General features: G+C 40.5%; 2 protein-coding genes across 17 annotated transcripts in view; both read left to right on the top strand.

The window, feature by feature from the left end:
• PDLIM5 (PDZ and LIM domain 5) overlaps positions 1-24,691 on the top strand; it is a 1,027,106-nt gene that overhangs the window by 826,447 nt on the left and 175,968 nt on the right. The gene's annotated exons all lie outside the window — the stretch shown is intronic.
• Positions 1-24,691, top strand: part of BMPR1B (bone morphogenetic protein receptor type 1B) — a 531,312-nt gene that overhangs the window by 429,271 nt on the left and 77,350 nt on the right. For all 16 annotated transcript variants that reach the window (XM_049885696.1, XM_049885697.1, XM_049885686.1 and 13 more), the window contains one exon: positions 7,318-7,477. In XM_049885696.1, coding sequence (XP_049741653.1) covers positions 7,335-7,477 — 143 coding nt within the window. In that variant the 5' untranslated portion in view covers positions 7,318-7,334. The remainder of the gene's footprint in view (positions 1-7,317; positions 7,478-24,691) is intronic.

Raw genomic sequence — 24,691 nt, 5'->3', positions numbered from 1 at the left:
AGGAACTCACCACCTCTCACAGATTTGCATAAAGCCATGTGTTCATTTAATAATGCTTAATTGAAAGCAGTCATTTTCCCATCTCACTACTTTTACTTACTCAGTTCTCACTGTATGAAGGCTACCTTACATGCTCATTCAGGATGTTACTGGTTAACTCAGTTTATAGAAATGATGTCTCTATTTGGAGCCCTGGTGGTGCAGTGGTTAAGAGCTACAGCTGCTAACCAAAAAGTCCACAGTTCAAATCCTCCCCGTCGCTCTTTGGAAAACCCTGTGGGACCATTCTGCTCTGTCTTATAGAAAGGTCACTATGAATTGGAATAGACTCAGTGGCAATGGATTTGGTTTTTATTATGGCCTAGCAGTAGTTTTCTTTTTCTTCTTTTTCTTGTGGCTCTGTTTCTGATAAAATAGCATATACACTGACTGCATGTTAAAGTGTTAAGTATTTGTAGAAAGATTAGCAACAACAGTTCATCTTCATAATCTTTATGTGAATGATGCTCACCTGATTTAACTATAAAGGTTGTTTGTAGCTGTCAGACTCACGTACATTTCCTTAATAATAACTGGTGAACTTAGGATGGTCTACAAAATACCACAAAATAGACTGTTAAGAACTCAGAATATAGAACGAGCTATGTAGTTTTACCAAAAATTTAAGCACACATACATGCACATTTATAAAATTCTGGTGAACCATAAGTGCATCGAGTGTTCTAACTAAGCCATGGTCCAGTGGTACATCCCATAATGAGGACTGGCTAGAGAAGTTCCTTCCTCTTGGCTGAATTATCTTTTTGGATTTCCTGATTTTTCATTGATCACTGATGTTCTTCATTCCACATCCAGCTATGAGTCTAATTGTCTGTTTTGACATGATACTTGAAAATACACTTAAGTAGCTCAAAATATTATCTGTTCCTGTTTACTAATCCACGGATATATGCTGTTGTAGAAATAGCAATTATGGTCCTTTGAATGCAAATAATGAGCATTTCATGATATAAAATTCAGTATCTCCTGGCAGAAGTAATTATATTTTTCTACAAGAAGTAGGATTTTCATGTGTTTTATCAATACGATTAAGTGCTGAACTACTAACCTAAAGGTTGATGATTCAAACCCACCTGAAGGCACCTTGGAAGACAGGCCTGACAATCTGTTTCTAAAAAGTCACAGTCTTGAAAACTTGTGGAGCAGTTCTACCCTGCACATATGGGGTCACCATAAGTCAGAACTGATTCCTAACGAAATATTGTTAGGAATCCTTCTGTACATTTATAACGTACACACACGGAGGCTACACTGGGCTCATATTGTATATTTCAAAATCTGCTGTTTTTGTTTCTTTAACATAGTTTAAAGAAGCAAGTAGTTCTAAGAGGCTTATTAAAAAATAGAAAGAGTATGCTACCAACTTCTCCCTGTTCAGTATGTCCCTTTTCATTTTTTTCTTTTAGTATTTACGTCCATATCTCTAAACACTTATTCTGCTAGCTCTTGATTATTCCATTTTAGATACTACCTTTTAGCTTCCCCTTTTGAAAATGGGGATTTAGTTCTATTTTATTCCCCACCCCTACTATACACACACGTTTCCATTCCCCTATTCTGTAAAACATGAGGGAGCGCTGGTGGTGCAGTGGTTAAGTGCTTGTTGGGCACCAGTCACATTGCGGGAGAAAGATGTGGCAGTCTCCTTTTGTAAATATTTACAGCCTTGGTAATCCTACGGGGCAGTTCTACTCTGACCTATAGGGTCGCTACGAGTTGGAATCAACTCAACAGGAATGGGCTTAGTTTTTTATTCTATATAGCATATATAACATAGTGTTTAAAATGTTTATTTTTTGTTTCTTTAGTTTCCTATATTCTCATCACAAATTTATTTCCAAACTCGCCTTCAGTTGTATAAGTCCCCTCTCAAAAATTAAAAATATATGAGGTGTTCTGTCAATTTTTACTTGTTGCAGATCTCTCTCCTAGAGTTATTTTGACCTGCCTTCAGTCAGGCCTGGTTGCTGGTTGGGCCTGATGCACAATTCTCATCTTATTATCCAGCTTGACCATTATCTTGGGGGTATGCTTCTCCTTTCCTTTGGGTTGGCTCTCCATCAGCAGAAAGAGACGTTTTCTATTTTCTTGTGTACACTTTCCTTTGGGTTGGAACATCTCTTCCAATAACTTTCTGAGGAAGATGCATGGAAGATAAATTTTTGATACCTTGAAATTTTAAAATGCTTTCTACCCTCACATTCAATGTATAATTGGCCCAGATAATTGATTTCTGGATCAATTTGCTCTATTTTACTATAATTTCTAATATTTCTGTAGAAAGTCCATTGGCATACTTACTGTTAATCTCTTTTATCTCTCTCTTCCTCTCTATGAACATTCAGGGTCTTCTTTTGTCTCCAGTGTTATAAAGGTTTACCTTTTTCACCAAAAATTGTATTTTAAATATTTTGGTATAAATCTCTTCTTATACTCTGTGGGTCCTATCAAAAAGGAAACTCACGATCTTCAGGTATGGGAATCTTTCATGAATTATTTATTTGATGGTTTCCTCCCTTGTTTTCTCAAGTCTCTCTTTGTATCACTCAATTATTCCAGCCTTGAATTTCCTGGATTGATGCTGTAAGTTCCTTAATTTTCTCATCTCTATGTTTTGCCCTACATTATGGGAGATTTCCTAAACTTTGTCTCTCAGCTTACCCTTTGAGATTTTTATTTATGCAAGCATATTTTTAGAGTACTTTTAGAGTTTTTTTCTTTTGTTGTTCTCTGAATGTTCCCTTTTTATAGCTATGTGTTCTTGTTCCATTCACACAATATATTCTCTTTTAAAGCTGACAGTATTGATAAGAGGTTTTTTTTTTTTTTTAATTTCCTTCTGTAGACTGTTTCTTCCAAGTTGCGTTTCTCTGTTTATTTGTTTTGTTCTCAGTCCTCGATGCTCGAAGCTTTCTTCATATATCTCGTAGTCCTGGATTAGTAGTAGCTTATACAAAAGAGAATGGGGCACTAAAAAAGCCCATGAGAACCTCCATGCACATGGGTAGAGCTTGTCACCAGTGGGCCCACTGAAGTTCGCAGTAGGGCAGTACCCCTCCTGAGTATGCTTGGCTTCCTGAGTCTACCGGCTGTGGTAGTAAAAAGGAAAATAAGAACGGCATCTCAGTGATATTGTTAGATTTACTCTTCCAGTCTTAGCTACTAGCCTGTAGAGAATGGGAAAGGGTATCTGAAGCTCTAACTACTTTTAAAATACATTTTCAGACTCCTTCTGTTTTTATTTCTGTTTTTAATACGCCCTTCACTCTCATTTATAGAAGTACCCTGTGATGCCACTAGGGAGCTTTTGGGGGGTTGAATGGTAACATTGTTCTGCTTCTTGGCTTCTCTCTCCCTTTGGCTTAGGATTCACCTTTCTTGGCTTGTTAAATTAGTTACAGCTTGTCCTGCTTTCCAGGTTTTTATTACTAGTGTCTTCTCTCATGATCTCTCTTATATTGTAGGTTCTTCTTTTTTTTTTTCTTTGCTTCTTTTCCTGTTGTAGTAGTGGGATTTCAGGAAGACACAGAATCGAAAACATGTGTTCAGTCTTTAACTAAAATCCTGTAATCTACCTTTTTCGCCAAAAATTGTATTTTAAATATTTTTCTTGTCAATAAATATACATCCACATTAACATTTGTAATCACGACATAGAAATTCCATTGGGAGATATAACTAATCCCCTCTTATAAACATGGATTGTTATAAGCAGTATTGCAAAGAGTAGTCTTCTAGCTAAATCTTATATCATTCCTCAATTTCAATTTAGAATATGAGAAAATTGCTAATCCTCTCTTAAAATGTTTCTAATAAAATGACATTTTATATAGTATGCCAGTGTTTTCTAATTTAGACCATTCAGTGTAAAAATTTCATTTAACAACATTTCTGACCTGATGGTAAATTTTGTATATACGTAGTTCATCTCAGTTACCAGGCTGTGCCTGGGACATGGCAGGTACTGAATACATATTTGCTAGCTTGACATGCATAATAAGTGAATTTTTATTCTGTTTTAAAACTTAAAAGAGAAGGGTCTGGTCTGGAAGGAAGCAGGGTATTATAAGTTTGAAATACCCTGTTCCCATCACTTTATCTCTTGAGGTAATTCAGATCATAAAGTTATTAAGATTGAGAGGCAGATTTAGAGAGAGGGAGCCACCAAGGCAGGGGGATATACAGGCCTACCCACACGTACTACAACTGCATAGAAAGCAGTGTTACACTCTTATGTGTGCAGAGGGTTTTAAAGGCAAGGTACTAACATGAACTGTGTTTTGATTTCAGCTTATTTTGGAATTTAACTTGAGGATGAACATCCTCTCATATAGATATAATATACACCTTTTGAGATCGTGTGGTTGGAGTAAATAAATATTATTTGCTTCACCTAATCTGGTGCCGTCCAGAGTGGAGCCTACGTATCATCTATCTCTGAATCACATGGGATCTTGTTGAATGCACACTTTGCTTAGCTCACCTGAGACCTACAGAATCAGAATCACTGCCAGTGGGCCTGGGATTCTGCATAATAAACTCCTAATATGCCTCAGGTACACACTGCAATCGACATCTGTTCTTTAGACTAAGTTTACAAGGAATTGTTTGAGAAGGTTAGATGTACATTTTATATGAGTTTCGAAACCCTAATGAAATACTAATAGTTAAGGAGCCCTGGTAGTGTAGTGGTTAAGAGCTCGGCTGCAGCTTTAGTACACCACCTGGTCCTTGGAAACTCTGTGGGGCAGTTCTACTCTGTCCTGCAGGGTTGCTGTGAGTCAGAATCGATTCCACAGCAACAAGTTTAAGTTTGGTTTGGTAGTGTAGTGGTTAAATACTCAGCTGCTAACTGAAACATCAGAAGCTACCAGTGGCTGCATGGGAGAAAAGACCTGACGTCTTGTTCCCCTAAAGATTACAGCCTAGGAAACCTTACGGGGAAGTTCTACTCTGTCATATTGGTTGGCTATGAGTCAAAATCGACTCGACCGCACACAATAGTAATGAATGGGGGGAAATTCTGGTAAATTGATTTAACATATTTTAATACTTTTCCTTCAGTTATTATTCCATAAGAAGTTAACTAATTAGCTCAAGCATGGAGAAAGCCAGGTAAAATGATCAAAGACCTTTGTCTGTGCTTCTCTGTGATGTAGCCAATGGCTAGAGGCATTTGTGGTTTAAAAAAAATAGCAAACACACACTACACATCTATTGCATGTATTGTACTTCTGACTTAGAATTTCAATGTTTTTAACCCAATTATATTTTATTTTAGATAATAGGATTGTTGAAACTTGATCTAATTATAGGCAAGCTGGACGTGTTATGAGATTTTAAGTTGGGCACTACTCAGGGTGACAATTTATTCAGTGATATGGTATGTATGAGAGCTCTTACCACAATGCCCAAGACATAATAGGGATTAATGCATGTCTCCTTCTAGAGCATCATTGCTTTCCAAACTTGATGGTAAAGAAGGAAAATATGAAAGCTATTTCAGTGATATGTTGTCCTATGTAAGTGAAACATTATCTTACGCTTTTTTTTAAAAGGTAAAAACTAGATTTTTCTAATAGCATTAGCTAACATTTATCAAGGATTACTGTGTAACATACACACTTCATCTCTTGAAGTAGGTGCTATAATTTCCATTTAAGGCTCGGAAAATGAGACACAATGAAGTTATTTATGTAAGTTACCCAAGATCAACCATCTGGTAAACAGTGGAGCCTAATTTTGAACCCAGAAAACCTATCTGCTAAAGTGTCTTCAGTCAAAGATGGTAGGACGATTACTAGTATAATAGGTAGACACTTTTGTATGTAAAATATGATAGATAAAACATGTCTTTTGAAATATATCTTGATTAACTAAGTTTTTGTCTTTCTACCAAAGTTTGCAGATTAAATATTTCTAAAAATTTCTTTTAAAAAATACATAATACAGTAGAGAGGCTTCATGATATGGAAGAAAAGACAGTTTTAGGGCCAAAACAGTCTGAGCTCAAATACTGTCTCCATGCTTCCTTAGCTGTGTATAGATCACTTAAACTTTCTGAGTCTCAATTTTCTCATCTGAAAAATGGGGATGATAATATTTACTCACAGTAATATCATAGAAAAAAAAATATAGAGAGTAGAAATAATCTACGTAACAGTGACTCATTGAGCTCCTTGCATTCGTTAAATACACCTATATAGTGAGTTTGAGGGAATTTGGGGCTGATTAAGGAAAGAGATATGACAATGAGGTAGTATTCCACAACAAGCTATTTGTTAGGGCAGACTCATTGACAGCCACATGCAGGGGCAGTTCCCTACAGCAGGAGGTCTTCCAGAGGCAAGGGGCAGGGAGCCACCAGAAGAGGGAGAAAGCATGAAAAACACCAGAGTAAAGTAGAAGGAAAGAGGGGCTTACATAAGTCTTCACGATATCCTCTTGTAGGAAGAGGGGGGGTGTCTCTGGATCGGAGAGCTCCAGAGGCAGCTGCTCCTTGTTGTTGTTAGGTCCCATCAAGTCAGTGCTGTCCAGTCAGTTCTAATTCATAGCAACCCTGCGTACAACAGAATGAAATGTTGCCCGGGCCTGTGCCAGCCTCACAGTCATTGCTATGTTTGAGCCCATTGTTGCAGCCACTGTGTCTGTCCATCTTATGGAGTGTCTTCCTTTTTTTCGCTGACCCTCTACTTTGCCAAGCAGCACCTTAGGGTGCTTATAACTATAGGTTTTATTTTATCTAAGTTGCTTGACGGCAGTTTTTTTTTTTTTTTTTGGTAAGGTGATCGGCTATTGGGTGCAGTTTCGTGGGGTATATAAAGCAGGCAGGTTTTAAGTGGCTATAAATCTGCTTATTTAGTCTATTTTTAAAACAATCGGGTGTATGTAAATCTGAGTTCGGTGCCAGAAGACTTTCTGGGCAAATGGGCCTCAGTTTGCTATGAAAGAATAAACAACTTGGGGCCAATACACACAGGCCATTTTTGACTCATTTATATGACAAGCTATTATGATTTAGTGTATAAAATACTATTCTGAAAGGATTATGGGAATTTCTGTATTCTACATGAGATGTATACGACAAAGAATGTGTACCTTTTAGTATCAAAAGCATCAAAATATGTATTTTCTGTTTAAATCTTTAAGTATCATGAATACTTAATTTTTTATTTAACCTTATATTGTCGTTGGACACAAGACTGTGGTTGGCTATGCTACAGATGCTTAAATCCGCTTTCTCTTTCTCCTTTTCAGCAAACTTCCTGGATAACATGCTTTTGCGAAGTTCTGGAAAATTAAGTGTGGGCACCAAGAAAGAGGATGGTGAGAGTACAGCTCCCACCCCTCGTCCGAAGATCTTGCGTTGTAAGTGCCACCACCATTGTCCAGAAGACTCAGTCAACAATATTTGCAGGTTGGTGCTATAAATGACTTAAACCTAGTGTTAACAGAACATCACATGTGTTTGAACTGCGGGCTGATGTTTCCAAGAACACGTTTTGGTGAATAGTGCCTAACTTGATTAACTCTCTGTGCTGTGCCTGTATTAAGAGAAATATCGAATTGTTTGTGCCCTGGAGTGGTGGTCTGGAGCTCTTCTCCTTTCCCCCAACAACACAACACAATACAATTCTCCTGTTCCTTGTCAGGGAGCAAAAGCCAATTATTTTCTTTCGAAAGACCTGGTCCCCAGAATAAATTCAACAGCAGAAAGTGGAATATATGTGTGATTTTCTTTGTTTTAACCATTCGTGCTGATAGTATTATTATTTTGGAAAGCACACCTAAGATGTTAGAGTTGTTCATAAACTGACTCTGGGAGGGAGTATAGCTTACTTGAATCCACTGAATGTTAGAAAGACATTACCACTGCACTGGAGAATATACTCATCAGTAGGTAATCATGTTTATATAGATGCCTTCTAACACTTGAAACTGGACTACGGTATTTTTATGCAAATAATGCACACCTATGTTTGTTTGCCAACCTCACTCTTCCCCAGGAGGTATTGTTGTAAGTACATTATATTAATTTTTTCTACAGCAATGTGTAAAAAAAATTGGCATAGCAGCATTTAAGAAAATATGTGGGGGAGGGGGTAGGGGAGGAGGGCACAGGTTGGCAAACAAATGTAGAAAGAGCACGTTATTTGCGTAAAAATACAGTATTTGCCTCTTTCCTCCCTACACTTCTTATTCAGCCAGATCTATTTCTCTGGTCACTATGGGTGGTACAAATGATAAGTGTGCTTGGCTGTTAAGAGAAAGGTTGGAGGTTTGAGTCTACCAAGAGACACCTCAAAAGCAAGTCCTGATGCTCTGTTTCTGGAAAATCAGCCATTGAAACTCTTTGGGGCACAGTTTTATTCTGACACGCATGGGGTTGCCATGAGTTGGAATCAACTCAACGGCAACTGGATTTATAGCTGTATTTAGTTCGTAGGATAAGGGCACCCATGAGAAAAGTAGGGTGGCCTCATGAAACCAGAATATGCTAAGGAGAGGTGAATAAGTTAACCAGACAAGTATGGATCTTAGGAGTTAAAATGTCAGAGAATCACATTTGCCTCAAGAGAGGTCATGGACCCAAAGAAGAAGGGCTTTTAGGGTTGGAATCCATGGAAGAATATCTGGGTAACCATTTGTGGCCTCAATAGCCAAGAAGGAACATCAAGCTGAGCTGAATGGTTTTTCCCTCCTGAGAGCTTTTTTCAAGTTTCCTGTTAACACTGGGTCTAGTATTAGCTCACCTGTGTATTCTAAGAACCTAGTATGTATAACTCAAAAAATGCACATTAACTGAATGACACAGGGAGGAAAGTTGGCATATTCACAAATATATATCTTATTTAATCAATAGATCAACTCAGCATGGTAAAATATAAAAACTCAGCATGGTAGGGAGTGGTTAATCTTGGACCAGGGTGGTGCAGGAGAGAGCTGGGTGTATTGGAGAAATATTTAGAAAGTAAAGTTGTTTGTTGATAGAGTGGGACAAACAGGGCTTCACAAGTTTCTGGATGTAGAATTAGATGTATAGTGTAGCCTTTTAATGAAAAGAGGGCAGTGGAAAAGAACCAAATTTCAATTTGGACACGCAAAATTTGAGATTTTTGCCATATTCAAGCGAGAATATCAAAGAGTAGGCAACAGGATATGGGTCTAGAACTCAGATAAGAGGTCTGGGAGAGAGTATAGAGCATTGGGCAGTTTTTACTGTGAAACAGAAACCTCAAAATCACAATGGTTTATAACAGAAAACTTTTTTTTTTCCCCCTTTGTGGGTTTACAAATGGGTTGCAGCTGTGCTGGGCTTTGCTGAGATTGTACGGGGCTGGTGTCAGGCTGCTGGTTGAGTTTAGGCTTGCCGCAAATGTTTCTCCATGCCAGCTACTCAAGACATGTTCCTCACAGGAGCATATAGAGCGAGCCTTTTAAAGCTGCTGCTCGCATCGTGTCCTCTAAAATCCCATTTACCAAAGCAAGTGAAGTAGTCAAGTTCAAACTCAAGGGGAAGCCATGGCTAGATTGAGTCATAAAGAATTGAAAGTAATGATAGAATAATCCAGCCTACCAGAGCAGGACTGAGCCTTGAAACATTTAATGTTTAGGTCAGGGGGGATGTCCCCAGGAGACTAAGAATTAGCAGTCAGAACAGTGAGTATGGTGTCACTGAAGCCAGATTTACAGAGGGTGGTAGTAGGTGGGCTGTGCTGGATGCTGCTAGGGGTCAAGTAAGATGAGAACAAAAACACATCAATCAGATTTATTGACACTGGTAACTGCAGATAGAGATAGTTAATGTGGTGGTAGAGATGGAAGCCATACTGGAGTGGGGTGTGAATTATATGGTTGTCAACCTTTAATTTTGATAGCAAAGAAAAAGAAAACAAAAACACAACAAAAACACCAACAATAGCAATGGAACCCCTCAAAAAAGAACATGGTGTATTCAGTCAGCATGAATGGGTTAACATGAAGAAGGAAACAGAAAACTAAAATTTAGTAGCATTTTAAATACACTAGCATGTTTACTTTCACATGCATTTCATCATCACAACATTCTGATAAAGAATGAAGCATTACCTGCATTTTCCAGGTGAGAAATCCGAGGCTCTGGGAGGTTAAGTAATTTTCACTAGGTCAGTGTTCATGGTGATACAATGAAAAGAAACGTGGCCAAGATCCCACTCTCTAGAATTCTTGACTAGCAGCCAACCCCTGATACTATTTCTCCAAGAAGAGATAACCACCCTAGTCAAATGCATATGCATTTCAGCAGGAAGGCATTGACTTCAGCTGATCTCCTGGTGAGCTTGGATCAATCATATCTGAATCACAGGGGCTACTTGTGCTCCTGTTTCAGAGACTGGAATAAACCCAGGCCTTCTTGCCTCCGTTCCTGTAAGCCCACACTCTCCTCTTTGTCCTCCAGATGACTACTTCTCAAACTATTTGTGGTGAGGTGTTTTTTTTTTTTGCTTAGTAAGTCATAGATTGATATTTTTCTACACTGCAATAAAAATGAATTATTAAATAAATAAACTTAAAAATACATAAAAATTATAAGCACCATAGATAGAACAGACATAAATTTATCCTCTCAGATTGCTTGCTATAAAAGTTTGAATTTCTTTATTAACCTCCTTACAGACCAGCAATAAGCAGTCATGCGTTTAGCCCCTGACTCATAGCTACCCCCCACGTCTCCGGCATGGAAGACAAGAATTCTACCACTGAACCATCAGTGCCCCCACCTTGAGTAATCCTGTCCTAAACCATGCCTCTTAAGGATGTGCTTCTTTAAGGCGTAGACAAACTGGTCTCAAGTCCTCCCTGGTTTGAGGCTTTTTACCAAAGTAGATGTCAGATCTCATGCTCATCACATCAATTCTACCTCATGGAGTTAATAATCCAAAAGATAGCCAAGAGTCAAGAGTGCATTAAATTTAAAGATATTTTTAAAAGAAGAGATACCATGTGATAATTCAGAAACCATGCCTCAAAGGTTAGGGGGGTTTGTAAACTCTCCACTAGTACCAGCCATCACCAGGGCCAAAGCCATTCTTAGCCTTGTTGTCTGTCAGGTACAGATGAGTATGCTTCCAAAATCTGTGCTGTTTTCATTTCCCCACTGCAAGTATGTTAGAGGATATAGTGTAAATATGTCATGACTGAATACACTATAGAACATTTTTTCTTTCTGTAATCCACAACTGGACCAATAAACAACATCATGATAAATTGATAAAATACTGAAGTTGTCAAGGATTTCATTGTACTTGGATCCATAATCAATGCCAATGGAAGCAGTAGTCATGAAATCAGACGATGCATTGCATTGCACAAATCCGCACCAAAAAACCTCTTTAAAAAGGTGTGTCTGAACCCAAGCCATAGTATTTTCAGTTGATACATATACATGTGAAAGCTGGACAATGAACAAGGAAGACCGAAAAAGAATTGATGCTTTGAATTACGGTGTTGGTGAAGAATATTGAATATACTATGGACTTCCAGAAGAACAAACAAATCTGTCTTGGAAGAAGCATAGCTAGAATGTCTGTTAGAAGTGAGGATGGTGAGACTTTGTCTCAAGTACTTTGGACATGTTATCAGGAGGGACCAGTCCCTGGAGAAGAACATTATGCTTGGTAAGGAGAGAGTGAGTGAAAAAGAGTAATACACTCAATGAAGTGAATCGACACAGTGGCTGCAACAATGGGCTCACACATAGCAACAATTGTATAGATGGCACAGGATTAGGTAGTGTATCTTTCTGTTGTAGATAGGGTTGCTATGAGTCCGAACCGACTCCACATCACCTAAAAACAACCATACATCACACAATAACTATGAGCCCAAGAGGCAGAAAGGGCCACATGAACCAGAGACTTACATCATCCTGAGACCAGAAGAACTAGTTGGTGCCCGGCCACAATCGATGACTGCCCTGACAGGGAGTACAACAGAGAACCCCTGAGGGAGCAGGAGATCAGTGGGATGCAGACCCCAAATTCTCATAAAAAGACCAGACTTAATGGTCTGACTGAGACTAGAGGAATCCCGGCGGTCATGGTCCCCAAACCTTCTGTTGGCCCAGGACAGGAACCATTCCCGAAGACAACTCATCAGACATGGAAGGGACTGGACAATGGGTTGGAGGGAGATGCTGATGAAGAGTGAGCTACCTGTATCAGGTGGACACTTGAGACTGTGTTGGCATCTCCTGTCTGGAGGGGGGATGGGAGGGTAGAGAGAGTTGGAAGTTGGCAAAATTGTTAAGAAAGGAGAGACTGGAAGGGCTGACTCATTAGGGGGAGAGCAAGTGGGAGTACAGAGTAAGGTGTATATAAACTTATATGTGACAGTTTGACTTGATTTGTAAACGTTCACTTGAAGCTCAATAAAAAAAAAAACAAACAAAAACACCATACAGAGTAAGGTGTAAAGCCTTTGTCCTATTTCCCTTCAGCCTTATATCTGTATTTTAAACATCTTCCCAGGTGTCACTTTGCATTGTTAATGCTTCCAGTTCCACTTCCAGATTCTTTTCCCAGGACCACAGACCATAAACCGTCACTGCATTTCTTGAACACCACAAATTCTTCTCAAGTAACTCTTCTTAACGCGATTTTTACCACTATGAATTTCTGTCTCATTTTCCTTTCCTAGCCAAGTGTAATCTCAACCAATTTTTTACGCTTTGTGTGATATGGTTCAGCTTTGTGGATCTTCCCTTGTTTTATTTGATTTGATCCGTGATAGTCATTTCACTTCCTATCTTATAAGGTCCTACTGGGACCTTAAATTAGTATTAGTTAAGGTCCTGGTGATGCAATGGTTAAGAACTCATCCGCTAACCAAAAAAGTCAGTTTGAATCCAGCAACTGCTCTTCAGAAACCCTGTGGGGCAGTTTTACTCTGTCCTATATGGGTCGGAACTGAATGGACAGCAATGGGTTAAGGTCCTACTGAGGTTCTACCTCTGTTAAGAAACCTCACCTTGTACTCCAAAACTAAAAAAAGAAAGAAAGAAAAACAAGCCCATTGCCATTGAGTTGATTCTGACTCATAGTGACCCCACAGGACAGACTAGAACTGCCCCATAGAGTTTCAAGGAGCGCCTGGTGGATTCGAACTTCCAGCCTTTTGGTTAGCAGCTGGACTCTTAACCAATAATCTGCCACCTTAAAACATCTTAACTACAGAGTTTCCTACTGAGTAATGTTGTAGTCTATTGTTTATTCACTATTTCATGCCTGCTGGTCTTGCTATTATGTCATATTTAAAAGATTTCTAGGATAAAGCAAGTGAATTTTTGGTAACATTGAAGTAGTTCCATTCAATTTAGACACAGGAAAACTTATAGATACACATAACTTCAGAATTCAAATCTTTAAAATCCTTAATAAATAAATATCCCACATGCAACGAACCTTAAACATCTCAGGGACTTTAAATATACTTAGCAAAAATAGATTTATCTTGAAGCTTAAGTGGAAGCATCTGTCTCCCAGAAAGCATTTAATTGTTTCTGTTGCTGTGTGATGATTGGGTAAAGTAGATGCACTCCTTCTCAATGAGAGGCACATCTATATATTGTAAGACACTAATAAAGGTGTTATCCAAATGAGGATATCTTTATTGGAAAGGGGTAGGAGTTTGCATAGTCAGCTGTCTGTTTGCTACATTATTTGGAATTTACTGAAAATAGAGTGTTTAAGATACAGTCATTTAATTTCTACTTGACCCACTGTCAGGAGAGTCATTTTATCATTTGGATAAAAAAGCATATTCGGGATTGTAAACAAAGCTTGTGTATAGATCATTCTTTCTCATTCTTTTCCCATGATTCTGTTTCTCCTGTTTAGTGTCAGTGAGAACCTGGTAAGGAATACAGAGGACAAGTCATATAAAGTTCTTTCATCTACAATTATTACTCTATGGCAATAATTTCTAATTAACAGGGATTTCAATTGTTTGATAATTGTCTTATCTAAATAAAAAAAATGATAATAGTGTGCCCATATTTCCTTGAACTAAGAACTGGTTGTTAAGAAATAAAAATGGGAAGATAAACATTTGCAGGATTTTTCTTGAAAAGGATTTCAGCTCTCATTTGTGTCAAAAATCTTATTGTATAGAGCAGAAATGTGTTGCTAAAAGGTCAACTCACAATTAGTCAATGACAGACTTAATGCTTATATTCTGGGTCCCCTTACTCTTAGTCCAGTGCATTTATTTATAGTTTTATTGGATCTTTTTCACACCTATTGACCCTGAAGCATTTTCAAATGATATTTTCTTATGTCCATGTAGCTTTAAAGCCCTATAGCTACACTACTGAACTGGGAAGTAATCTTTGAGGAGAAATGGGTTGATTTACTAGGACTGCTGCAATGTGAGAATCATAGTGCATTAAAATATTTTAGCTGCTTTTGTCAGGTACAGTTGGCATTTGTATTGGTCAAATAAACACAGTGTGATACTTTTTCTAGAAAAAACTCTGGTGGCGCAATGGTTATGTACTTGGCTACTAAATGAAAGGTTGGTGACTTGAGCCCACCCAACAGCTTCATGGGAAAAAGACCTGGTGATCCGCTTCTGTAAAAATTACAGCCTAGGAAATCCTGGGTCAAAGTTCTACTTTGTCACATGGGGTTGCTGAGTTGAAATTGACTTGACAGCACCTAACAATACCAATATCGCCCTTATTACCCATCTGTCAGTTTGTTGTATTATGGTGGCTTGAGAATTGCTGTGATGCTGGAAGCTGTGCCACCTGTATTTCACAAACCATCAGGGTCACTCATAGTAGACAGGTTTCTGCAGATTATCCAGACTAAGACAGAGTAGGAAGAAAGACCTGGTGATGTGCTCCTGGAAATTAGTCAGTGAAAACTTCATGAATAACATCAGAACATTGTCTAATACAGTGCTGGAAGATGAGCCCATTAGGTTGGTAGACCCTTAAAATACGACTGGGGAAGGGCTGTCTCCTTGAAGTAGAGTCAGTCTTAATGACCCAAATTGCATAAAACCTTTGGGACCTTCATTTTCTGAAGTGGAACAACTCAAAACGAGAAATAACAGCTGTGAACATCCATTAATAAATCAGAATGTGGAATGTGCGAAGTATGAGTCAAGGGAAATTGGAAGTTGTCAAAAATGAAATGGAATATTTGAAGATTGACATGTTAGGCATTAGTGAGCTGAAAGAGATTGATATTGGCCATTTTGAATCTAATAGTCATATAGTCTCCTAAGCCAGGAATGAGAAATTGAAGAGGAACAGTGTTGTCTTCATTGTCAAGAAGAACATTTCAAAATTTATCCTGAAGTACAATGCTGTTAGTGGTAGGTTTAGATCCATGTGCCTTCATGAAAGACCAGTTAATACGACTATTAATTAAATTTATACACCAAGAACGAATGCCCAAGAAATTGGGGATTTTTTATGAGCTGCTGCAGTCTGAAATTTTTCAAATATGCAGTCAAAACATTTTGATAATTACTAGTGATTGGAATTTGAAAGTCGGAAATGAAGAAGGATCAGTAGTTGGAAAATATGGCCTTGGTGATAGGAATGATGCCAGAGATTTCATGATAGAATTCTGCATGACTAACGACTTACTCATCAGAAATATTTTTTCTCAACAACACAAATGATGAGGATACATGTGGACCTCACCGGATGGGTTACACAGAAATCAAATAGACAACATTTGGAGAAAGAGAAGATGGAGAAACTCAATATGTCAGTCAAAACAAAACAAAAAAAAAAAAAACCAGGGTTAATTGTGGAACAGACCATTTGTTGCTCATATGCAAGTTCAAGCTGAAGCTAAAGAAAATTAAAGCAAGTCCACAAAAGCCAAAGTACAACCTTAAATTTAGAAGTCCTCTTAAGCATAGATTTGGTGTACTAAACACTAATGACTGAACACCGGAAGAGTTGTGGAATGACATATGCACAAAGTAAAAGGCTCTTAAAAAGGCAAGAAAGAAGGAAAAGACCAAAATGGTTGTCAGAAGAGACTGAAACTTCCTCTTGAGTGCAGAGTAGCTAAATCGAATGGAAGAAATGATGAAGTAAAAGGTAGGAGGAAAAGATTTCAAAGGGTAGCTCGAGAAGACGAAGTGAAGCATTATAATGATATGTGCAAAGACCTGGAGTCAGAGAACCAAAAGGGAAGAACACAGTTGGCATTTCTCAAGTTGAAAGAACTGAAGAGAAAATTTAAGCTTTGAGTTGCAGCATTGAAGGATTTTACGACTCAGGAAGTATCAAAAGAAGGTGGAAGGAATACAGTCACTACCAAAAATAATTGGCCGATGTTCAGTCATTTCAGGAGATAGCATATGATCAATAATTGGTGGTGCCGAAGGAAAAAGTCCAGTATGCGCTGAAGGCATTGGTGGTAAACAAGGTTCCAGGAATTGAAAGAGTACCAGTTGAGTTGGTTCAAAAAATGGATGCAGTGCAGGAAGTGCTCATTCCTCTATGCCAAGAAATTGGAAACATAACTACTTGGCCAACTGACTGAAAGAGATCCATATTCATGCCCATTCCAAGGAAAGGTGATCCAGCGGAATACATTATCAAACAATATCATTAATATCGCATGCAAGCAAAATTTTGCTGATGATAGTTGAAAAAACAGCAGCAACTATAGATCAACAAAGGCTTGCCAGAAGTTTAAGCTGGATTCAGAAGAGGATGTGGAATATGGCATATCAGATGGATCTTGGCTGAAAGAGGAGACTACATCAGATATCCTAGGTATGGCTGGCATCTGTCTGTCTCCCAAACCCTGAAGGGCCTTCTTACAGAATCAAAGCCTCTTTTCAAATTTACAGTCCCCAACAGGGACAGATCACCCAGTAAGCAAGGTAAGCACAGGCTTACTTATGCTTACTTACTAATCTATACTCAACAATTTCACATGAGTTTCACCAGATCTTTATGTGGTGAAACGTGTGTGAAATTGTTCACTAAAGATGATCTGGTAAGCAAGGTAAGCACCATGCAGAAGGCTGTGTGGAAAAAGTCTTGTATTTTGTGATAATCCAAATATCTGGAACTGAGTAGTCAGAGCAGATAAAAGCCTTGGAGGTGGCTCTGGGGATCGTGAGCCCCTGCCATGCACATTAACCTGTTAGACGTCAGGTCATGGGTAGTCCAGGGGTATGAGAGAAGGGCCAGGGTGTCTGAGGTGGCACTCAGGTCACTCAAGGCAGTGGCCATTACCAACCAGTACAGGGGTGCTCTAGTATTCTCACAACCCTGATGTTTACAAGTTCCTGGAAACCATACTTCTTGTCTATGACAGACTTTGCCTTAGTTATATAGTGCTGCTATAATAGAAACACCACAAGTGGATGGATTTAATAAAGAGAAATTCATCCTCTCATAGTCTGGTAGGCTAAAAGTCCAAATTCAGGGCTCCAGGTCCAGGGGAAAGCTTTCTCTCTCTGTTGGCTCTTGAGGAAGGTCCTTGTCATCAACCTTCCTCAGGTCAAGGAGCTTCTCAGCGCAGGGACCCCAGGTTCAAAGGATGCGATGTGCTTCCAGAGTTGCTTTCTTGGTGGCGTGAGGTCCTGCTCTCTGCTCGCTTCTCTCTTTTATATCTCGAAAGAGATTAGCTTAAAACACAATCTAATCTTGTAGATTGAGTCCTGGCTCATTAACATAACTCATTAATCCCATCTTGTTAACATCATAGAGATAGGAGTTACAGCACATAGGAAAATCACGTCAGTTGACAAAGTGGTGGACAAGCATACAATACTGGGAATCATGACCTAGCCAAGTTGACAGGTATTTCTTGGGGACATAATTCAATCCATGACAGACTTGCTCTACCAAACAGCTTCTTCCAGGGTAATGAGGAGAGTCTATCTGAGCCCTGAGAAAACACTTGAGCTGACAATTCTGTGAGTCCAAACTGGTGGGGACCTGGTCAGGTGGGAGGGATACATTCCAGGGCAGGGATGGAACGACTCACCTGGTACCCCAATCAGCTGTGTTCTCAAAGTACCTGAGACTTTTTCCAGACCATTAACACCTGTACTGTGTTTTCCTCATTCAAAAGATGCCCCTCAGGACCAAACCTACTGCTGTCAAGTTGATTCTGACTCATAGCAACCCCATAGGTTTTCTAAGGCTGCAGATTTCTGCAGGAGCAGACTGCCACATCTTTTTCCTACAGAGCTGCTGGTGGCTTCAAACTACTGACCTTTCTGTTAGCAGTTGGTTAGTTTAACCACTGTGCTACCAGGGCTCCTTACAAGATGCCTAGACCTCATTTAAAGGCAAACCATGCTATGGGCTTCCAGGATGGACTTAACTTATTTTTCTTCTTGAGATGTAATTGACATACCAGACAACTCACCTTTTAAAGTATACAACTCAGTGGATTTTATTATATTCACGAGGTTGTTCACCTGTCGCCATTATCTTAATTCCAGAACATTTTCATCACCTTAAAGAGAAACCTTGCATCGTTAGCAAGCACTCCCTATTTTCCCTCAACACCTTCCCCTCAGCCCCTTGTTGTTAGGTGCCATCAAGTCGGTTCCGACTCACAGTGACCCTGTGTACAATAGAACAAAACACTGCCCAGTCCTGTGCCACACTCACAATCATTGTTACACTTGAGGCCATTGTTGCAGCCACTATGTCAATCCATCTTGTTGAGGATCTTCCTATTTTCCGCCAGCCCTGTACTTTAAAAAGCATGATGTCCTTCTCCAGGGACTGATATCTCCTGATAACATGTTCAAAGTATATGGGACGTAGTCTCTCCGTCCTTGCTTCTAAGGAGCATTCTCGTTGTACTTCTTCCAAGACAGATTTGTTTGTTCTTTTCACAGTCCATGGTATATTCAATGTTCTTTGCCAACACAATTCAAAGGCGTCAATTGTTCTTTCGTCTTCCTAATTCATCGTCCAGCTTTCACATGCATATGAGGCGACTAAAAACACCATGGTTTGGGTAAGGTGCACCTTAGTCTTCAAGGTGACATCTTAGTTTTTCAACACTTTAAAGTGGTCTTTTGCAGCAAATTTGCCCAGTGCAATGCATCTCTTGATTTCTTGGCTGCTGCTTCTGTGGGTGTTGATTGTGGATCCAAGTAAAATGAAATCCTTGACAACTCCAGTCTTTTCTCCAATTATCATGATGTTGCTTTTTGGTCCAGTTGTGAGAATTTTTGTTTTCTTTATGTTGACATGTAATCCATACTGAAGGCTATGGTCTTTGATCTTCATCAGTAAGTGCTTCAAGTCCTCTTCACTTTTAGCAAGCAAAGTTGTGTCATCTGCATAATGCAGGTTAATGAGTCTTCCTCCAGTCCCGATCTGCATTCCTCTTCATACAGTCCAGCTTCTCAGATTATTTGCTCAGCATACAGATTGAATAGGTATGGTGAAAGGATACAACCCTGGTGCACACCTTTCCTGACTTTAAATCACACAGTATCCCCTTGTTATGTTTGAACAACTGCCTCTTGAGCACAATTAAGTGTTCTGGAATTCCCATTCTTCACAATGTTATCTGTAATTTGTTATGATCCACCCAGTCTAATGCCTTTGCATAGTCAATAAAACACAGGTAAATATCTTTCTGGTATTCTGTGCTTTCATCCAGGATCCATCTGGCATCAGCAATGATATCCCTGGTTCCACATCCTCTTCTGAATCCGGCTTGAATTTCTGGCAGTTCCCTGTCGATATACTGCTGCAGCCGCTCTTGAATGATCTTCAGCAAAATTTTACTTGCCTGTGATATTAATGATATTGTTTGATAATTTCCACATTTGGTTGGATCACCTTTCTTGGTAATAGGCATGAATAGGCTGGTCAGTTGGCCATGTGGCTGTCTCCCAAATTTCTTGACATAGACTAATGCGCACTTCCAGTGCTGCATCTGTTTGTTGAAACATCTCAGTTGGTTTTCTGTCAATTCCTGGAGCCTTGTTTTTTGGCAGTGCCTTCAGTGCGGCTTGGACTTCTTCCTTCAGTACCATTGGTTCCTGATCATATGGTGCCTCCTGAAATGGTTGAATGTTGACCAGTTCTTTTTGGTATAGTGACTCTGTGTTCCTTCCACGTTCCTTTGATGTTTCCTGTGTTGTTTAATATTTTCCCTATAAAATCCTTAGTATTGCAACTCAAGGCTTGAATTTTTTCTTCAGTTCTTTCAGCTTGAGAAATGCTGAACATGTTCTTCCCTTTTGGTTTTCTACCTCCAGGTCTTTGTACATGTCGTTATAGTACTTTACTTTATCTTCTTGAGCCACTCTAGCAGCCATAAATCTACTTTCTGTCTCTATGGATTTGCCTAGTCTGGATATTTCATACAGATGGAGTCATTCAGGATACGGTTGTTTGCATCTGACTGCTTTCACTCAGCATGTTTTCAAGGTTCATCTATGAGGTAATGTGTATCAGAACTTTATTACTTTTTATGGCTAATGATATTCCATTGGATGGATAGACCACAGTTTGTTTTATCCATTCATCAGTTGATGACATTTGGGTTGTTTGCACTTTTTGGCTATCTTGTTTATCTACTATAAACATTAAAGTACAAGTTTTGGTGGGAAAGGCTTAACGTATTTTATCATGTTATTCAAATGTATACATACTAAAATTCAACATAAACTCTTATTTTTATGAGCCTTGTATACTCCTTAAAATAAAATAAGTTAAAAATAAAATAAGTTCACATATTAAATTTGTTATTGCAAACAACACATACTTATTGATATTTACACTGTGTTCTGTGTCCTGGGGATTTCTCCTGAACAAGAGACAGACAGGTTTCTGGCCTCTCCAGCCTGCGTTGATGGAGTGGGGAGAGGGAGAGGTCAGCTGTGCTCACAGGGCACTGCAGGATGCTTGAGCCCCCATGAGGGAAGGCCTGAGCCAGAGACCTGAGGACCCTAGTCCAGTTCCAGGAACACCAAGGACCGTCCACATGCCACCTGCCTGCTGGAGGGACTCTCAGGAGCCCTGATTAACCCTCCAGGCTCTTGTTTACAAAGCAACCCTGACTCTAAGGCTGCTCCCCTAGACCCCAGAACAAAGCTGTCAAAGGATCATCCCATCCACCTGCCTGCTGCCTGCATGGACAGATCTTGGAGCTGGACAGGTTGTCCAGAACTCATACCATCTTTCCTGGATCCTGCACCACTCAGGACAAGGACCCTGAGGCCCAGCCAAGGGCCACCTTGCTTGCCCCAGGCCCCATGCTGTTGGGTCTCCACAACCAGCAATACTCATTCTTTGATTCTGTTTCCCTCGTCTGGGCTAGAGCCTACTATATATAAATGCTAGACTGGAGTTCCTGCCCCTTTCTCAATCCTGTGCCTCTTTTTTCAGTTCCTTAGTGTCTCCGGGCCTCAGTCTTCCTTTTCTGTAGGATGGGGGTCCCAGCTGCCCTGCCCAACTCACTAAATGGTGCAGGAGGATGAGAGAGGGTTTAGAGAAAAACTTTTAGGGATCTTATGTCACTCTTAATTGGACTAGTGGCTAGGGAGAGGATGGTCAGTTTACCATGCACACCTAGATGTGTGTATATGTGTGTGTAGGTGTGTGCGTGTGTTACTCCATTACTATTTTCTCGCTACTGTGGGGGTGAAAGAGGAGCCCTGATGGTGCAGTGGTTAAGTGCTTGGCTGCTGACTGAAAGGTCAGGGGTTCAAACCCACCAAGCCACTCCGAGGGAAAAAGATGTGGCAATCTGCTTCTGTGAAGATTTACAGCCTTGTAAACCCTATGGGGGCACTTACGCTCTGTCCTGTGTGGTTGCTCTGAGTTGGAATCGACTTGAGAGCAACAAGTTTGGTTTTCTTGGCAGAGGTGAAGAAACAGGACCATAGGCCCTGAGGAGTGTGCCCCAGGTCTCAGAGCCCAGTAGTCTGGTGCAGAGTCTGTACTTATTGCTCTTGAGTTGTCCCATTTCCCAGTTCCCAGAATATGGTCTTGACTCCCAGAGCCTCCAGAGGGGATCAAGGAGAGGTTGTTCCTGGTTCTGGTAGCCTGGATGCATGAGTCCAAACATAAGTGATGACAGCCCCGGCAGTCCCTATCTTTCATATGCACGATTCCCGCCTTAGCCTGAGGGCCCTGGGAGCTGAGCCTGTGCCCCGACGCCCTTTTCTCACACTGCTCCTGCAGAAAAGCCCTCCCTCTTAGCCGCTTGACTATGTTCCCACTGAACCTAGTTCCCACTGCCTGGCTAACACCCAGGAAGGGCACACACTGGGCAGTCTAGAGGCTGCTGATAGGGCAGCAGGGAGATGTGGCCTCCAGGGCTGCCTGGGCAGGTCAGGGTGTGAATGGTGCCTCCCCTTCCCGTGGGCACGTTTTCAGGGCCAGAAGGCCTCAGGCGAGGGCTGGAAGTACCTGCAAAAACCCACCAACCGCCCACTGCCCTTGTCCTCCTGGCCCGGGGTGGATTGACCAGTAAGCAAGGTACACACAGGCTTACATTAAGCAAGATATGCATGGACTCACTTGTGCTTACATACTAATCTGTAGTGTGAGACTTCACCTGTTTTTTATCATGAAAAATGGATGAAATTGTGCACTACAGTTTTGTAAGTAAGCACAAGTAGGCCCCTCCATTCCCTGATTATTGGGTAATCCGTCCCTGCTCCTGGCCCTCCATGGTTCCAGCCTCTGAGGTCACCTTCACCGGCTCACAGTCCTCTGACTCACCTCCTCCACACATTTTGGGGCCTTGTTGTAGCTGGTCACTTGGGCAGAGGACCCCACCCACCTCCTCACTGCCCACGATTGGGCATTCTCCTGGCCCCTTCCACCTTTTCACTTCCAACTCATGAGCATTCTGTGGGCCCTATATCTCCTAACTTCCATTACCTGGGGTGCCCTGATTCATCCCTTCCTCCACTCGCTAATCCTGGGGATCTCCTGACCCCTCTCATCTCCTCACAGCCCATAACTGGCCATTATCATGACCCCCTACATGCTCTCACACCTGGCTTTCTCCTTACCTCTCCTTTCTTCCCAAAGCCCATACCTGTGTCTTCTTTTAGCCACTGCCCACACTTGGGCATCCACAGGCAGCCATCTACCTCTTCAGTCACAACACCTAAGCTTTATTACGGCCCCTCAAATGTTTTCTTCCCAAACCTGGGAATCTTCCTCACCACTAAACCTTAATCCCGCACCTAATGCCTTTTTTTTTTTTTTTAATTTTTATTAAGCCTCAAGTGAACATTTACCATTCCAATCAGTCTGTCACATGTAGGTTTACATACTTCTTACTCCCTTCTCCCACTTGCTCTCCCCATATTGAGTCAGCCCTTACAGTCTCTCGTTTCGTGCCAATTTTACCATCTTCCCTCTCTCTCTATCTTCCCATCCCCCCTCCAGTCAAGAGTTGCCAACACACTCTTCCGTGTCCACCTGATTTAATTAGCTCACTCTTCATCAGTATCTCTCTCCCCCCCACTGACCAGTCCTTTTCATGCCTGATGATTTGTCTTCGGGGATGGTTCCTGTCCTGTGCCATCAGAAGTTCTGGGGAGCATTGTCTCTGGGATTTCTCTAGTCGCAATCATACCATTAGGTGTGGTCTTTTAATGAGAATTTGGGGTCTGTATCCCATTGGTCTCCTGCTCCCTCAGGAGTTGTCTGTTGTGTTCCCTGACAGGGCAGACATCGATTGTGGCCGGGCACCAACTAGTTCTTCTGGTCTCAGGATAATGTAGGTCTCTGGTTCAAGTGGCCCTTTGTGTCTCTTGGGTTCTTAGTTGTCGTGTGACCTTGGTGTTCTTCCTTTGCCTTTGCTCCAGGTGGGTTGAGACCAATTAATGTATTTTAGATGGCCGCTTGTTGGCATTTAGGACCCCAGGCGCCACAATTCAAAGTGGGATGCAGAGTGTTTTCATAATAGAATTGTTTTGCCCATTGACTTAGAAGTCCCCTCAAACCAAGTTCCCCTGACCCCAGCCCCTGCTTCACTGACCTTTGAAGCTTTCATTTTATCTCGGAAACCTCTTTACTTTTAATCCAGTCCAATTAGGCTGACCTTCCTTGTTTTGAGTGTGGTCTTTCCCTTCACCCAAAGCAGTTCCCATCTACAGATTGATCAATAAAAAGCCCTCTCCCTCCCTCCCTCCCTCCCCCCTTTGTAACCACATAAGCATGTGTTCTTCTCCGTTTTTTCTATTTCTCAAGATCTTATAATAGTGGTCTTATACAATATTTGTCCTTTTGCAACTGACTCATTTCGCTCAGCATAATGCCTTCCAGATTCCTCCATGTTATGAAATGTTTCAGAGATTCGTCACTGTTCTTTATCGATGCGTAGTGTTCCATTCTGTGAATATACCACAATTTATTTACCCATTCGTCCGATGATGGACATCTTAGTTGCTTCCAGCTTTTTGCTATTGTAAACAGAGCTGCAATAAACATGGGTGTGCATATATCTGTTTGTGTGAAGGCTCTTGTATCTTTAGGGTATATTCTGAGGAATGGGATTTCTGGGTTGTATGGTAGTTCTATTTCTAACTGTTTAAGATAACGCCAGATGGATTTCCAAAGTGGTTGTACCATTTTACAATCCCACCAGAAGTGTACGAGAGT

This window comes from Elephas maximus, chromosome 5, assembly GCF_024166365.1.
Source record: "Elephas maximus indicus isolate mEleMax1 chromosome 5, mEleMax1 primary haplotype, whole genome shotgun sequence".
Lineage (NCBI taxonomy): Eukaryota > Metazoa > Chordata > Mammalia > Proboscidea > Elephantidae > Elephas > Elephas maximus.
Note: the sequence above shows the minus strand (reverse complement) of the source record. Positions and strands in the feature narration are given on the sequence as shown.